The sequence below is a fragment of the Chiloscyllium plagiosum genome, chromosome 28 (genome assembly GCF_004010195.1).
Source record: "Chiloscyllium plagiosum isolate BGI_BamShark_2017 chromosome 28, ASM401019v2, whole genome shotgun sequence".
Lineage (NCBI taxonomy): Eukaryota > Metazoa > Chordata > Chondrichthyes > Orectolobiformes > Hemiscylliidae > Chiloscyllium > Chiloscyllium plagiosum.
This window is the reverse complement of record NC_057737.1, coordinates 16,179,635-16,196,846: the sequence shown is the minus strand read 5'-3', so window position 1 is coordinate 16,196,846 and position 17,212 is coordinate 16,179,635. Positions and strand designations below refer to the sequence as shown.

General features: G+C 37.6%; 1 protein-coding gene across 2 annotated transcripts in view; it reads right to left on the bottom strand.

Moving 5' to 3' along the window:
* LOC122563989 (carboxypeptidase D-like) overlaps nucleotides 1-17,212 on the bottom strand; it is a 57,936-nt gene that overhangs the window by 14,429 nt on the left and 26,295 nt on the right. For both annotated transcript variants that reach the window (XM_043718398.1, XM_043718396.1), the window contains exons 6-13: nucleotides 16,174-16,365; nucleotides 15,216-15,383; nucleotides 14,103-14,212; nucleotides 13,013-13,115; nucleotides 7,651-7,793; nucleotides 4,307-4,476; nucleotides 2,335-2,637; nucleotides 1,286-1,481 (exon numbers count right to left, since the gene is read on the bottom strand). In XM_043718398.1, the coding sequence (XP_043574333.1) occupies nucleotides 1,286-1,481; nucleotides 2,335-2,637; nucleotides 4,307-4,476; nucleotides 7,651-7,793; nucleotides 13,013-13,115; nucleotides 14,103-14,212; nucleotides 15,216-15,383; nucleotides 16,174-16,365 (1,385 nt within the window). The remainder of the gene's footprint in view (nucleotides 1-1,285; nucleotides 1,482-2,334; nucleotides 2,638-4,306; nucleotides 4,477-7,650; nucleotides 7,794-13,012; nucleotides 13,116-14,102; nucleotides 14,213-15,215; nucleotides 15,384-16,173; nucleotides 16,366-17,212) is intronic.

Sequence of the window (17,212 nt, the reverse complement as noted above, 5' to 3'; positions counted from 1 at the left end):
CCTTCCATATACACCTTAGAAAAACACTGAACTTTTCTTTTGCATTGTAGACAGCATTCCCAGACAGCAAAAGTTGTGAATAACTTTGAATTGTACTTAGGCCTTGCACAATACACTGATGAGACATTCCTCCTTTCTATCCATGATCAAAACATCTAAAGCATTGTATTAAAAAAACTTATGGCATTTGAATTCAATGGGTCAACTTTGAGAAATTGGATTTTACCATTAACTCGGAAAAATTTACTTTACAACTAAAATTGGCAATATTAAATTTATAACTGAGCCATTAACGACAACATCTACACATTAACATTGTGCCATGTAACTGCAAAGTTAAGGCATATAATGGTTCTTTCAATAAGAAATTGTTGATAAACTAAAGAGGATATTTTCAAACAAGTCATGAAACTTGATAAATAAGACGTTTATAGCTGCAGAAATATCCTCATTCAATTGCATAGAAAGGAATTTACAATTTGTAATTGCTGTCAGATGATCTAAAAATTTTAGGAACGCCTGCAAAGATGTTACAGTTATTGCTGGCTATCCATGTGAATGGGAAAGAAACAAAACATGTTTTTTTGGTCCAGCGCTTGACTGCCACTGACCCAATAACAGAGGGAATACAGTACAACTTAAAACATTTACCTAACGCAGAGAAAATACAATTTTTATAGCATTCTCCTCCAGCAAAGTATACTTAACCAATACAAGTCATTGTGCAATTTATAATGTAATTTCTGTAACTAAGAATTCCTATTCAAAGACTAGACTCAAATATAAACTGGCAAAACTTCAAGTTAATTTTCACTACGTTGAGGGAAACGTCAGACACCAAGTCATGCCAGCCTCTCCAATAAGAGACATCAACATGTTCAACCTGTCCTCGGCCAACTACACAAAAAGATGCAGCAAAATTGGAAATTGAAATAATTGTGGTGCCTCTACTATAAAAATATTAAAATCTACACAAGCATGGCACTGTCCCAGGATTCTTGATCTGTAGATCTCAGTTGCTTCCTGTTTTAAAAAAATAGGGTGGGAGGAAAGATTCAAGTCAGTCTGAAAATGTAAAAACACATTCTTGATTAAAGTAAAATTGTGTGGATTGTGGTTAAAAGCAATTCACAAAAACTGGCTAAAGATTTCATCAGAATGGTTTATATATAGTTGTACAATGTGTTACTAATTTCAGGACAAAATGAATCAACTATCCTCTCTAAAGGATCTGCTTTAAAATACATGTTGAAGGAATTAGTTGAAATGCATTCCAGAATATTACCTTTGTAATGGCTTGATTTTTCCCGTAAAGAATACAAAGAAACTCTGCAAATGCCAAAAGCAACTCTGTCCCGACAGGTGCATTTCCATGAACTCCGGCAATAAATTTAATCTTTGGCTCTGAAGGTTCTTTTATTCCAGGTTTATCTGATACTTCCAGGGCCCAAATTTGGCGAACTTCTACACTTTGTCCCAAACTGTGCAGATATGTAAAGTAAACAAAGGTTCAGTTCATTTTGGTACACATCTATGTAGGTTTCTTTGTTAATAAATGTCCCAAATTGTAAACTAGTCTCAGTCATAGTTAATATGTAATTGTCATTAAAAAACCTAATGTCGTTTAGGAAAGGAAATTTGCTGGCCTTACCTGGTATACCCTACATGTGACTTCAGACACAGCAATATGGTCATGGTTCTTAACGCTTCTGAAATGACCTAGCAAGCCACTCAGTTCAAGGACAATAAGGAATGAGCAATAAATGCCTCAGTGTCAAAACTCAGATCATGAAATAATAAACAAAACATACAATATACACTCCTAAGTTACACAAACATGATTGAAATTCCTGTGATCCAAAAAGTAACAAATCTGAAGACATTTGTGATTCCACACAAGTTTCAAGAGACAGAGACTTGATTCAATAAATTAAGGACAAGCAAAAGGATTTAAGGCATAAAACTTTAGATAAATTTAGCTGAGGTATTCTGACATAAAATATCAGGACCGATAAATTATTCGATGTTTGAGCATCAACCTTAGGATTTCAATTTTAAGCAAACTGGTAGGAAGGATCATCCAAATCAAAATGATACTCATCTTCCCAATCACATGACAGAGAAGTACTGACATATTAAGTTGTGCAGGTCATAGCCACAAGGGCCCAAATGATCACAGGCATCAGGTCCTCAATATCTCATGCACCAAATTAATGACCTCAACATTAAATATTACAAGGAGGCAATAAGCATTAATGAGGTAAATTTCCAAAGAAACAGCAACTTCAGGCCTCCCCATAGTTTAGCACAGAACCTGAAAGAACAAATACACACCTGCTCAATTTGGTAATTGTTGGGTAGTTACTATGTAACCCATGCAGAACTTCAGTCAGGTCTTTATAATCATGGTAACGATCAAGACTGAGATCAACATGTGCAGATGAAATCAAATGGTTCAATCCTTCTTCAGATGATAAAGTCTTTATAAGTTGTTGGAACTCCTTTCCAGGCTCTCCTGAAGAGTTGGTCAGTACTTGGTCATTATTGTTGGAATAGTGATCTGCAATACGTGAAAGAGTGAAATTGACTTCTACAGCTTCTTCCACAACAGTCACATTCCTCGTCATTGGGATATACCTGCAATAAATGAGGAGGATGTGGCTATTAAAACATGGTTTAAATTTTTGTACAATGATTTTGAACATTTTCTTTTAGGCTCAAGAGTATTTTTCCTAGCTCTCAGTAAAGCAATTATTTCCTTAAATTTCTGGAAAATTCAGCAGTTCTAAAAAGGGTCACTGGACTCAAAGCATTAACTCAGCTTTCTCTCCATATATGCTGCTGGAAGAACTGAATTTTTCCAGCCATTTCTGTTTTTGATAATTTCTGATTTCCAGCATCCCCAGCTTTTTAGTTTTTATTTTTAGAAATTTTCTTAAGACTTGAAATCTTGTTAACTTAGTATTAATTAGTACTAGTATTAGTCAAAAATTAAGAAATCAAATTTTACAAAAACATCCAGCTGAATTTACAAATTATGAAAAAGGTAGATAAAATTAACATACAGATCATAAATACTGAATTAATACAGTGTAAAAACAGAATTATAAAAACAGTGAGTGAGACCAAATTTTGTTTTGGTTTACTATATATTGAAGAATGTTCTCATTAGATTGGGTTCTTTTGCAACTGGCGTTTCCGTAATATGTATAATCTCACTCCGAGCATACCTCTTCAATTCCACAACGCAGGTAGATACCCTTTAACACAATAACTGCTGTCCTTGCTCAACTGCAGAATATTAGATAATAAAGGAGTAGTAGGCCATTGAGACATTCAAGTCTGCTCCATTATTAAATAAGATCAAGGCTGATCATACTGTAATTGCAAATCCAACAATCTTTCCACTTCTACACCAATATTCAAAAACACTGCTTCTACTCCCTTTTCAGGAAGGGTTCCAAAGATTGCCAAAAACATTTACTTCATGCCAGTTTAAATGGGTGACTTTTTTTTCAAACAATGGTGCCTAGTTCTAGATTCACTCACTAAAGGAAACTTGCTCGCCACCTATACTATCAAGACCTCTCAAGATCAAGAGGACTATGGCTCACTTTGTTTACTCCTTCCTTTTTAAAAAATCTACCTACTTTTATATTTCTGGCCAGATATCTCTCAGACTAAAATTCCCCTTCTCGATTTTTAGACAATTTATTTAAAAATAAAGCTTTTATAGAAACTTACTATCTAATACTTATACCTAGCTTTCTCTAATGCTTAAAAGGTCATTCTTTTTAAAAAAAAATAGAGTTTGCGATTTAAGATTTGCAGCTCAGGTAGTAAGTTTGCTTGCTGAGTTGGAAGGTTCCTCAGATGTTTCGTCACCATGCTAGGTAACAGAGAGCCTCCGGTGAAGCACTGGTATTCTGTCCCGCTTTGTATTTCTGTCTTGGCCTCCTAAGGTGGGTGATATCATTTCTGGTACTTTTGCTCAGAGGTTGGTAAATTTACCAGTCTCGGAAAAAGAACCGGAAATGATATCATCCACCTTAACAGACCAAGACACAAATAGAAAGCGGGACAGAACACCAGCGCTTCACCGGAAGCTCATTGATGTTACCTAGCATGGTGATGAAATGACTGAGAAGAAACCTTTCAATTCAGTGAACAAACTTACAATTTAAAAAAATTAAGTGCTATATTACTTCATTGCTCACACAATTACTTGACAAATCAACAGCAGCATCTTTTTTTATGCCAGTTATAGTGCTATGATTCACATGCAGTACATTTCATTAGAGCATACCCTCTAGCAGAAGCAGTAACTTTATAGACACCAGGAACAAGCAGGCGCCAGTAATCTCCGTCTTTAGCCGATCTTACTAGATGGTTCACTTCAGCCACAATAATGGTAGCATTGCGAATCCCCTTTCTATTAGCAGCATCGAGTACAAATCCTTTGATACCCTTGTGGACCTAATGGTAAAATGTGAAGCAAAGAATCATTAGTTTCAATTTAAAAAGGTAGCAAAATAGAAAGTTAGCAAGTTAGCTACTTCAGTCATCAGAATAAATTTCTGAATGACTGACTAAATAAGAAGGTGGCACAGTGGTTAGCACTGCTGCCTCGCAGCGCCAGAGACCCGGGTTCAATTCCCGCCTCAGGCGACTCTCTGTGTGGAGTTTGCACGTTCTCCCCGTGTCTGCGTGGGTTTCCTCCGGGTGCTCCGGTTTCCTCCCACAGTCCAAAGATGTGCAGGTCAGGTGAATTGCCATGCTAAATTGTCCGTAGTGTTAGGTAAGGGGTAAATGTAGGGGTATGGGTGGTTTGCACTTCGGCGGGTCGGTGTGGACTTGTTGGGCCGAAGGGCCTGTTTCCACACTGTAAAGTAATCTAAAAGAACTAATTAGGGAACACAAGAATATTGTCTGTCATCAAACTACTGCTTTTTAGCAAATAAAAATGATTTCAGATATTAATACTCCTGCATGAATAATTTTGAAGAATAATTTAAATAATTATTTGCTAAAATCCTCAGTTAAGCGTCTCCACATGAGTTTAGGGTGCTGAAAGACAGATGGCTCAAATAATCAGATGCAGACAGCAACATATTGCATTTCCATACAGTCCTATCTAGAATGAGGCACATTAACATCTCTCCTCAAATCGTACACCTTGGACTACAGTATCCATATTAAGTACAGGGCAACCTGTATCTGTGGGTCCAGTTTCCACGGGTTTCAGTTACCCGCAGTTTACCCCAGCCGGAACTCATAGGGAACGTTCTGGAACCAGGGACCAGGTGGTTGTTGGGAAGATACGTTTCCCATTTAAATGAATGGGCTCATTCCTATCCGTGATTTCGGGTTTCTGCAGTATGTCCTGGAAGCAATTCCCAATGATCAGGACTTGGAACTCATTTCGCTTGTGCTCAACGTATCATTATGTTTATCTGCTTAAAGGCAGATAATCAGTAATCTATCCGTGTACATATCTATTTCTCCCATCAGGCAATGCACATAATCATTAAACAAGGGAACTTCAATTGATATTAAATCAATTGCTATGGTGTACAAGTGATGAGGGAATGAATAATTATGGTGACGAATGAGGCCACAAACCAGCAGGAAAACAAAGGAAACTGGATGTAGTTGCTGAAAGCTCAGTACTCTCCACTCCAGGACACCCTGAAGAGTCGCTCAAGGTGATATCCTGAGCACACCATCTTTAGCTGCTCCATGAATGAATTTCCCTTGATAAGGTCAGAAGTAGGAACGTTCACAGAAGGGTGCATAACGTTCAGCACCATTCAGTGACTGCTTCTATATGGTCTTATCTTGAAAATCAAGGGGATCAAGTGCTACAGGAAGGCAGGAGAATGGGGTTGATAAACTTATCAGCTACAATTGAATGGTGGAGCAGACTCGATGGACTGAATGGCCTAATTTGTGCTCTTCTGTCTTATTATCTGACAAGTAACATAGTAAGACTTGAACAATATCCAGGTTGACAAGTTGCAAATAGCATTCACACCACTCATTGAAGGTTGCCTGGCATAAGAGAATCTAACCATCACTCCTTGAAATTCAATGGTATTCCTGCCACAAAATACCTATTATCTACATTCTAGGAATACCACTGACCAGAAAATGAATTGGACTAACCATGTAAATACTATGCCTACAAGAATACTTCAAAGGCGATGAATACTGCAGCAAGCAACTCACCTGTTCCCCCTATAGCCTGACCACCATCCATGAGGTGGAAGTCTGGATTGTGATTGGATATTTCCTACTTGCCTGGATGATTACAACTCAATTCTATTCAGGATAGAACATTTCCTTGATTAGCACCACATCTACAAACATTCACTTCCTCCACTCTTCATGCACGGCAACAGCTGTGTGAACCATTTCTGCAATGCAGAAATTCAACAAGGCTCCTTAAATAGTATTTTCCAAACACACAGCCCCAAGCATTTAAAAGAGCAAGGGTAGCAGATAACCAGGAATATAGCCACCTGCTCATTCTCCAAGTCACTCACCACCTTGGCTTGGAAATATATTGTTATTCCTTTAGTGTTGCTCAGTCAAAATCCTGGAGCTCCCTCCCTAACAATACTGTGGCACGTACCGATACCAAATGGATGGTGGGGGATCAGGAAGGCAGCTCATCACCACCTTCAAGGGAAATTAGGGATGGGGACCAAATACTAAAGAGGCCAATATCCCAAATGAATATTAAAAATGACTCCAATCAATACCCCATCAAATCCTGACTTCAACTTTCCTACACCACCTTGATGCTCAGTTAAATGCAACTTTGATGCCAAGTGCAGTCACACTTACCTCACTACACATATACAGCAATCCTGCATACCTAATCACATTTTCAGCATCAACAGTATATTGCTTGTATATACAACTGCCAGCTCAGATGGATGCAGAAAATCCTGTAACAGTTTCCAAAGGTCATGTGACATTATTTGATTAGATTAGATTAGATTACATTACATTACAGTGTGGAAACAGGCCCTTCAGCCCAACAAGTCCACACCGAACCGCTGAAGCGCCACCCACCCATACCCCTACATTTATCCCTTACCTAACACTACAGGCAATTTAGCATGGCCAATTCACCTGACCTGCACATCTTTGGACTGCTCAACATATTCCTAGAATAGTTGCCATATTCTCTATATTTCAACAGTGACAACATTTCAAAGTACTTAAAATGGCTCTAAAACACTTTGACATCTTGTAATCAAAAAATGTATGTTCTCCCTGTGTCAGCATGTGTTTCCACTGGCTTCTCCAGTTTCCTCCCACAGTTCAAAGATGTGCATATGAGGTGGACCGGCCATGGTAAATTGCCTTGTAGTGGCCAGGGATTTGCAGGCCAGGCAGATTTAGCCAAGGCAGATATGGATTCACAGGGATAGGATGGGTTGCTGGGTCTAGATGGGATGCTCTTTAGAGGGTTGGTGTAGACTCAAAGGGTCAAACGCATTTTCCCACATTGTAGGGATTCTATTATTCTAAATGTAAGCTTTTATACTAGTTTTCGCTGGATTGAGAGAAAGAAAGTGTTAATCAAGATTGACCATTACTTCACATGCATTCAAAGAAAATATTTCAGACTCTACCTACCTGCTTTATAAACTGAAGGAGAGACCTTTTATTTTGTTTCCAATACTTGGGCAAATCCTTCACAAAGGGGAATTTATAACAGCCCAATTCAATAGTCACTTCAAAGCAGTTTGTGTGAAGATAATTCCAGTCTTGCATGCCACCTGGGAAGAAAGTCTCTCATTTATTTAATAGTTCGACAGTTTCCAGAAAGAACTCAAATGAAATATACCACAAATAATCTGAAAAGGATGAAATCCCAATCAACATCTGCAATCAATTCTTCATTAAATCAAATCTTTGATTAAACCAAAGATGATTAAACTACTTTAAAAACTGAACCCACTTTAATAACTGCTATATGAATATGCTATTCAACACAGGTCTGCATTTAAAAAACATCTAACTGTCCCTTTAATTAATTGTTTTAACTTATCAGCCATTGCTGCAGGTGGTTTTCTATTTACAGTCAAGCAGACAGGTATTCCTATAATGCACCACTGAGTATCAAGCCTTCTCACTCAAACCTAAGATGCATTTTGTCACAGCACAGCAATCTAGCATAGGCCGGGGGGGGGGGATTTCTTTTCTATCAGTTGGATGGAAATACTGGAGTTCCAAGCTATCCTTCCCCATTTGAGGTAACTTCAACATGCAGCTCCAGAATTTATCACAGCATAAGCTCATCTTTGACTTGAAGCTGAACAATACTAATCAATATCACCTTATTTACTGCGTTCAGCTTTGTTCCTTTACCCATGGTAGGAAAAAATTAGCTTTACAGGGAATGTAATGAATGTTCAATGAACTCATTGACTCATTGTTTTTGCATGGGGGTTGGTTGGTTGGGGCGAGGGCAAGGACAAGCTCATTGTTGGAGGCAATTTCTCCTGGCTGGGCAATCTCAAATTAAAGGTCATAGATACAGATAATCTCTTTGCTATAATAAAAATGGCAAAGGCTTAGTTATTGAACACATTTAAGGCAAATCCTTTCTTTTAAAAAATACAGGGAAGCAAGACATATGGGGATGTGTAGAACGGAGATCAGTAATGGCCTTGATTAGATTCCCTACAGTGTGGAAACAGGCCCTCCAGCCCAACAAGTCCACACCGACCCATCGAAAAGTAACTCACCCAGATCCATTTCCTTCTGACTAACGCAACCTACACTATGAGCAATTCAGCATGGCCAATCCTCCTCACCCACACATCTTTTGACTGTGGGAAGAAACCAGAGTACCTGGAGGAACCCCAAGCAGACACAGGGAGAATGTGCAAACTCCACACAGACAGACAGTCGCCAGAGGCTGGAATCAAACCTGGGACCCTAATACTGTGAGGCAGCAGTGCTATCCACTGAGCCAACGTGACACCATGTTGAATGCCCGAGTAGGCACGAAGGAGCATGAAGCTTGCTCCTGGCTTTGACTTATGTGGGATGTGCACCCTTACAGAACCTGTGGGGCTGGATGGGAATTAGATCTGGTGATGTGCAATGAGACAGTTTTAATGAATCATGTCAGAATAAAATATCCACTTAGAATGTTACCATGAGCTTGAAGGGGAGAAATTTGGATCAGACATAACTGTGCGAGCTTATGGAAGGATGACAAAGGAACAAGGGCAGAGCAAGCTGGAATGGACTGGGAAACAGGTTTAGTAGTGATGGTTGAGGAAAATGGCAGACATTTTCATGGATTTTAGGAAGGGGAATACACCAATCACGGTTAAACAAGAAAATCAAGACTAGCATTAAATTGAAAGAAAAAGCATATACATGTGGCAAAGATTAGTGGTAAGCCAGATGATATAGAAGCTTAAAAAAGACAACCCAAAAAAGGGTGAAGATAAACTTAGAGGGTAATATTGCAAGAAAGATCAAGATGGACAGCAAGAGCTTCTTGAAATGTATAGAAAGGGCAAAAGTTAGAAGTCACTTGGAGGACAAGGCCAGGGAAATAATAAGGTACCAGGAAATGATAGGAGTTGAATGAATACTTTGTATCAGTCTTCACAATGGTATTCCAAAATTACTAAATAATCAAGGGACAAAGAAGAGAAGAAATAAATATATGATCTATCACTAGAGAAAAGGGTGGTAGAGAAACTAGCAAGTTTAAAGACCATCATGCCCTCTGAGCCTGATGGGATGCATTCCAGGGTATTAAAATAAGGAGCTCCAGATATAGTGGATGCAACGATAGTAATCTTCCTAGAATCAGATTCTGGAAAAGCTGCAGAGGATTAAAATTTGGCAATGTAATATCTTCTTTTAAAAATGGAGATAGATAAAAATGCAGGTAACTTCACTAGCTAGCTTAACATCTACTCTTGAAAAAATGTTAGACTATACATAGCAATCAAGTAGATTTAGCATAGCTTTCTTAAGGGGAAATCACTCTGGACAAATATTAGAATTTTTTAAGCAAGTAATAAGCAGGGTAGATAGAGGAGAAGCAGTGATATCGTTGAACTTCTGAAGGCATTTGATAACATTAGGCTACTTACAACATGCGATATTGGAGATGGTATATTAACATATTAGTTAGCCAGTCCTTTAGCTAAGTTGTTGGGATGAAGGAGCATTTTCAGAATGGCAACGTTTAACTAGTGGGGTGCAACAGGGATCAGTGCTGAAGACACAATTACTTACAACATATATTAATGATTTGAATGAGGAAAGTGACTGCATTATAGCCAAGTTTGCAGATAACATAAAACTGGATGGGAACCCAAGTGCTGAGGATGAGGGCACAGAGGAATTTAGGGAATTTAGGCATGTGGTCAAAAACTCGGCAGATGGAATACAAGGTGGGAAAATGCGAAGTTATGCACTTTAGCAGAAAGAATAAAGGAGCTGATTATTATTTAAATGGAGAAAAACTGGAGAAAGCTACAGATTTGGGAGTCGGAGCATAAATCACAAAAAGCTAGCGTAAACTCAGCAAACAGGGAAGTCAAAGGAATGTTGGCCTTTATTTACAAAGGAATGTGCTTTCAAAAGAGAAGTCTTGCTAAAACTACACAAGGCAGTAGTCAGACCAGGACTGGAAGACTGAACAGTTTCTGAACTCTTATTAAAGAAAAGCTATATCTATATTGGAGACAGTTCAAAGAACACGGATTAGTCATGGCCAGATGGTTAAAATGATGGATTTGAAATTCACTGGAGTCTCTCCACCCAGATATAAATCTTTCACGGTTCAACAGTAGAGTCTCTTCACCTGGGCCAGTAGGTCCAGGTTCAAGTCTCACCTGTCAAAAGGGAGTCAAAACACATCCAATTTGTGATTAAAATAAACAAATATCATGCAGAAAGCAGTGACAACTTCTAATTAACATTATGAGTCCCTCTTCGGAGGACAGTATGCATAGAATACAAAACCTTTGAGGCACTTGAAAAATGACAGTCACCGGATAAAACACAACTATGGAAATACACAAGAAACTACATGTGCATTTAAGAAAAGTGTTTTAAATTTTTGGGTGTAGGACAGGGTCTACAACCAACTCACTATGGACTTATTTAGACTCCTGACTTTGATCAATCAAGTCCATTTTGAGAGCAATTAAATGCTTTGGACTTTACTAAACTGCTTACAACTCATTCTTTCAGTTAAGTTTTATTTTGCATTAAGTTTAGCATTTAAGTTATAACAGTGCGGCTGCCAAGATATTCCACTTGACTAAAATTTTCAAAAGAGAATCTTTTACCCCTGGTGTAGGCCCTTCATAAGGCAACTTGAGTCACAGAATTTGCTTTGGGCCCTTAGACAATAAGTTGTGAATAATTTGTTTAAAATGCTTAAGTGGATAATGGTGATCCTGTACATGTAATACATTTAGACTTCAGGAAGGCATTTGATAAGGTGCCGCACAAAAGGTTAATTCACAAGGTTGGATCGTATGGGACTGGGGGTAATTTATTAGCATGAATAGATGACTAGCTGACGGACAGAAGACAGTTGGTATAAGTGTTTCTTTTTCTGAATGGCTGGATGTAACTAGTGAGGTTCCACAGGGTTCGATCCTTGGACCCCAGCTATTTACAATCTACATTATCGATTTGGATACAGGGATAGAAGATGATCACCAAATTTGTGGACAAAACAAAAATAGGAGGGACGGTAAATTGCAATAAGGAAATAAAAACCTTACAAATGGATATAGATAGGTTAGGAATGTGGGCCAAAATGTGGCAGATGAGAGTTTAATGTGCATAAGTGTGAGGTCATGCATTTTGGTCAAAAAATGGGAAGGCAACCTATTATCTAAATGGGGAAGAGACTTCGGTGATTCGGTGCAGAGGGATCTGAGTGTCCTCATACACGAGTCACAGAAAACTAGCATCAGATAATAAAGAAAGCGAGTGGAATGTTGGCTTTTATAGCTAAAGGAATAGAATATAAAAGATTAGTATTGTTGCAAGTATACAAGGCATTGGTGAGACTGCACATGGAGCATTGTGCAGAGTTTTGGTCCCCTCATTTGCAGAAAGATTTAGTGGAATTGAAGGCAGTTCAGAGGAGGTCCACAAGATTGATCCCAGAGATGAGGAGCTTGTCATATGAAAAAAAAAAGAGATTGAACAGTTTAGGCCTATACTCTGAATTAGAAGAATGAGGCAAGATCAAATTGAGGCATGCAAAATGATAAAAAGGTATGGATAAAATAGACGTGGACCTGATGCTGCGGCTTGTGGGGCATTCTAGGACGAGAGGTCATAGTCTTAGGGTAGCAAATTTAAAAACAGTTGAGGAGAAATTACTTGTGAATTTGTGGAATTTGCTACCCCGAGTGCAGTGGATGCTGGGTCAGTGAGTCAATTTAAAGGAGGAGTTAGACACATTTTCAATTGGTAGTGAATTGAAGGGTTATGGGGATAAGGCAGGAAAATGGGGGTGAGGAGCTTATCAGCTACGATCGAACGGTGGAGCAGACTCCATCGGCTGAATGGCCTAATTCTGCTCGCCTATATAATAAACTTCCAGAACATTTTTTCACTAGAACATAGATGGTTATGGGAGATCTTATAGTGGTTTATAAAATCATTAGGGGTGCAGTTAAGGTGAATAGCAAAGGCCTTTTTTTCTTCCTAAGGTGGGAATTCAAATCTAAGGTATATTTTTAAAGAGAGAGGAGAAAGATTTTAATAAAGGATGTGAAGTGCACCTTTTTCTAAACAAAGGTGTGGTTAGTGTATGAAAATGAACTGCCAGAGAAAGTGGTTACAACGTTTAAAGAAGACATTTGGAGAAGCACGTAAATAGGGAAGGTTGGGAGAATGCAGGCCAAATGCAGGCAGGCAGGGCTAGTTCAGCTTGGCAGCATGGTCAGTGTGGATTAGTTTGATCGAAAGGTCTGTTTTCATGAATTCATACCTGGTACGTTATACCAATGGGCGCCATTTGTGATTCCTTGAGGAAAATATTCTTCCGGGTATATATTTTTACAAGGATGCCCTTCAAACATTTGACTGTTTTCCTAAACAAAAACATTGATGAACTAATTAAACGCACTGCAACCAGACCGCAACATACAAGCATATTTCATTAAGCTTCTCTTAGAAGCTTATTTTTGTCTTAAATAAAATAACCCCTAGATCGATGGATGGATTTAAACATTAAAATGAGATATGCCTATTCCATGGAGAATTGCAAGCACCATCAACTACCACCAAGTCAGGTAAAGAAACTTCAAAAAGCACCATTTCTTTTATCAGTCTCTCATATTAACCAGACGATTGGAATACAATAAAACACAATATCATGTATACCAAAAGGCAAATGCATTACTGTATTCAAATTACTGCTATATATAAATTGGTCAACTAAAAATTAAAGCACATTTGACAGACCTTATGCCCTACTGATTCCTTTTGGACATTTAATTAGTTTATTTAGGTGTGCTAGATCAGTGTTTTCATGAAAGGGCTGTCCTTTAAACAATTTCCTTTACAGCTTTGTATTATTCAAGTAAATTTGCTAAGTCCACAGATGTTATGCAAATTTCACAAAGGGTCAAATAAAAGGAGCGTTTGTCACAAGAATGTGGCAATGAACTATAGGTTGGAAAATATTACAATTTTATTCAAGGAAATAAATGAGAAAATCATGAACTGGTTTGGTAAACGGGAAGTTTCTATGATGTGTAAGGGGCAGAGTTCTGCAATCAACATGTTTAAGTAATGTTATACTCAAATTCAAATGCAGCATTGAACCTGGTCAAAACTTTACAATTTGAATTTAATCTACGCCTCAGTCAGGCTTTGATCATTTAACAGAAATCGAAAAATCAATCAATGTCACTGGAAGTACTTATCTGAATATATGGTTGTTATTTAAATGGGTGCATTCTCAAAGATAGAGTTTGTAATCTTAAGCTTTAAATACAACTTTGGCCCAGCTTTTAGAATTAAATCTTAGAAGGCACAAATGACTTTTTCAAAATAGAAACAATTAAATTGGGTACCTTAGAAAAAGAAAGTGCCAACTGTTGGAAAATGGCATCATCCGGTGACTTACTGGAGGCAACAATTCCTTCTGCATCATCGTCGTAAGGGTAATTCACTACCAGGGAACCTTGTCCAAGCAAAAGAACACAAAACATTATTGTTCCTCCCAATATCACAAACAAGTTACTTAAGACAACAAAACAATACACAGTTTGCATAAATATTATAAAGACAACTTTCAAAAGCAATGTTGCATTTAGCCTGGAACTTGCATTGGAAGGAAAAAAGTCACTTATTAATGTCCACATTAAATAAAAAAGACATTTCAAATACTTAAAACAGATTTCTTTAGAAGGGAACAATATAATCAAGCTAGAAGTAGTGAAGGGAGAAACAAATTTTTGTATTTGCATTTAGCAGCATTTAGTAATTCTGAATTGCCAACATCTGCTGTTCTTATTAAAAAAAAAGTACTTGAATTCCACCTCCAAGGAATGATGTTCTCATGCATCATTGCAATTCCTCTTCAAGTTCCCTGCTTTCTATAATCAGCGAGATCACATTTTACACAAATACTTCCGCTCTATAGCTCTACCTTTTTCAGACATTTACAAAGCTTAATAAGTTTTAAAAATTCTTCTACATAATCAAGATATGTACATTGGCTTGATTACGTTAACCTTCAATACATCAAATTATTGTTGTGGTGCCCAGAAGCAAGTTAAATTCTTTTAAACAAATAATTGATACGCCAAGGTTTCCTTCCATCTCAACTTTTAGAACAATGATTTAAAGTTGCTTTCATATGCCAGTCCAGTTTCTAATTTTATGCCCAATTAGAACAGCCATCACTTGAACAGGTGTACATTGTGGTTTAGAAGTACAGCACTTCATGCACTTGGTGAGCGTAATTCCATCAATTCGAAGAATTATTTTCTCACTGTTAAAAGCTGGCTGGACAGGTAGCCAAAGGCAGACAAAAGAGCAGAGTTGGTCATTGGTGATTAAGCACAATTTTAAGACAATTTCTACAATTTCCCCTGAATTCTGAAGTGTACTAATAAATTGTTTAATTAATCTGGTAGAAACTAATTGCACTCCCAATACCAGAGAAGAAACTATATACCTACCACCGTGCAAATTAGCAGACAACACAAAGGGAATATTTTGTAGCCAACGCATCACAGCTAATGTTTCTGGCTGCTGTGGGTCACTAATTTGAAAGAATTGGTCAGGGAAGTTGCGATTGAGATCAAAGTTATTACTATTGTTTCTCCCAACCACACCGTTCATATCACCTGCAAGTTGAAACAGAATTTTTTTTTTTTAAAATGTGCACACCACATTTCATCTATAGTGCAATATAATCTGAAAAGACATTAACATTACTGGTTGACTAATGGAACTCAGACTATTTGGGAAAACAGGAAGTTATAATTAATCTTCCCCTGGGCATAGGAAACCTTGATATTAAAATTACCAGAACAGAAAATGATTTCAGAGTTGCCAAGAAATTTGAAGTTAACAGCAACTGATTTGTGCTCAATATTCAATATGCTTTTGTGTTTTGAAAGCACAAGCTAGTCATATCTTAAACATGATAACATAAAAATTAAAATGAATTGAAAAGTTGTTCACCACTTTTAACAATCTATGCTGAAATATTTTTAAGATGCGGGGGGTTTTTGAATAACAAATCAGTTGCCACAGAAAATGGTTACTTGAAAATCCTGACAAGCATAATTTTATTAGACGGGAGAGAGGAAAATAGTAAAGAAAGCTCAAGGGGAAGCTAGTAAAAATACTTGTATGAAAAAAATTCGGTCTGAAATAATCTTACTCCAATTTCAAATCAGGAGTAAACATCAACAGTACCATGAACGTGTGTATGGAGTTCTTACTAAAATAATTCAATTGGAGGATATGGCAAAATAACAAAAAGGTGAACATTGTAGAACAGACATTGGAACTCATTACTGAAATACTCGAGATTTTACTTTAATTCCGGACAAAAACAATAATTTTCCACCACCTCCCATCCTGTACCCCCCCAGCCCAAAAACAATTGTTTCAAACTCAAAATATCACCTTCTGTTGCCATCTCATATCCATCAGGATTCATGGAGGGCATGATGTGGATTCTTGTATTAGTCACCAAACTGGTCACTTCAGGATCAGTTCCAAAGTTGTTACAGAGGTACTCAATAAGATTCAGGAGGAGCTCTCTGCCGACAACCTCATTTCCATGCATATTTCCGATGTATTTGAATTCAGGCTCACCTTAATTAAATAAAACATTTATGCACTCTGTATGATTTAATTTTCTTTAAGATCACATTTTATATACAGATATGACAAACACTCTTGCGATAAAACAACACCTTTGTTGAAGACTACAAACGCACTACTAACACTGCGCGAATTTTAACGTACTCACAAAGGGTGCTTTTAGTCTTCCGATCCAGTCATTAATGGTAGCATGAAATATGGGATGGGAAGCATAGCTGATTGTGGGGATAGACTATCCTAATTTCTCCGTAAACAGTTGCTAAATTGCACACACAAAACCCAGATGGGCAATAATGTACACAATATAGCACTTATGCAGGTACACTTAAAATTGCACAAAACATTCTTGGGCTCATCAAGTTTCTCTTGGCAAAGTACATTCAGCAAAATGTCATGAATTGAAAATGTTACTTTGGAACAGGACTTGTCACATTATGTTGACATCTTCTGTTAGAACGGAAAATAATTTCACGTAGTTACTGAGCAGCTTTCATTTCGAAATCTAAATAGGATAATATAGTCTTAGCACTTGAAACACGCAAGCCAATAGGTATAGCATCAGAGTGGAGGTATGACTTATTTACTGGCTAAAACAAACATTAAAAAATGAAAACAAATGTTCTTCATTTTTATAGTAAGCAAGGGAAGACTCTTTAGCCAGCTTTCACATTCACCTAACATAAGGAACTCCATTTTTACACTTCAGTTTTGCAGTCAACTAATGTAAAATAAAAAGGTGAAAGTGAGGACTGCAGATGCTGGAGATTAGAGTCAAGAGTGTGGTCCTGGAAAAGCACAGCAGGTCAGGCAGCATCAGAGGAGCAGGAAGAAAAAAGAA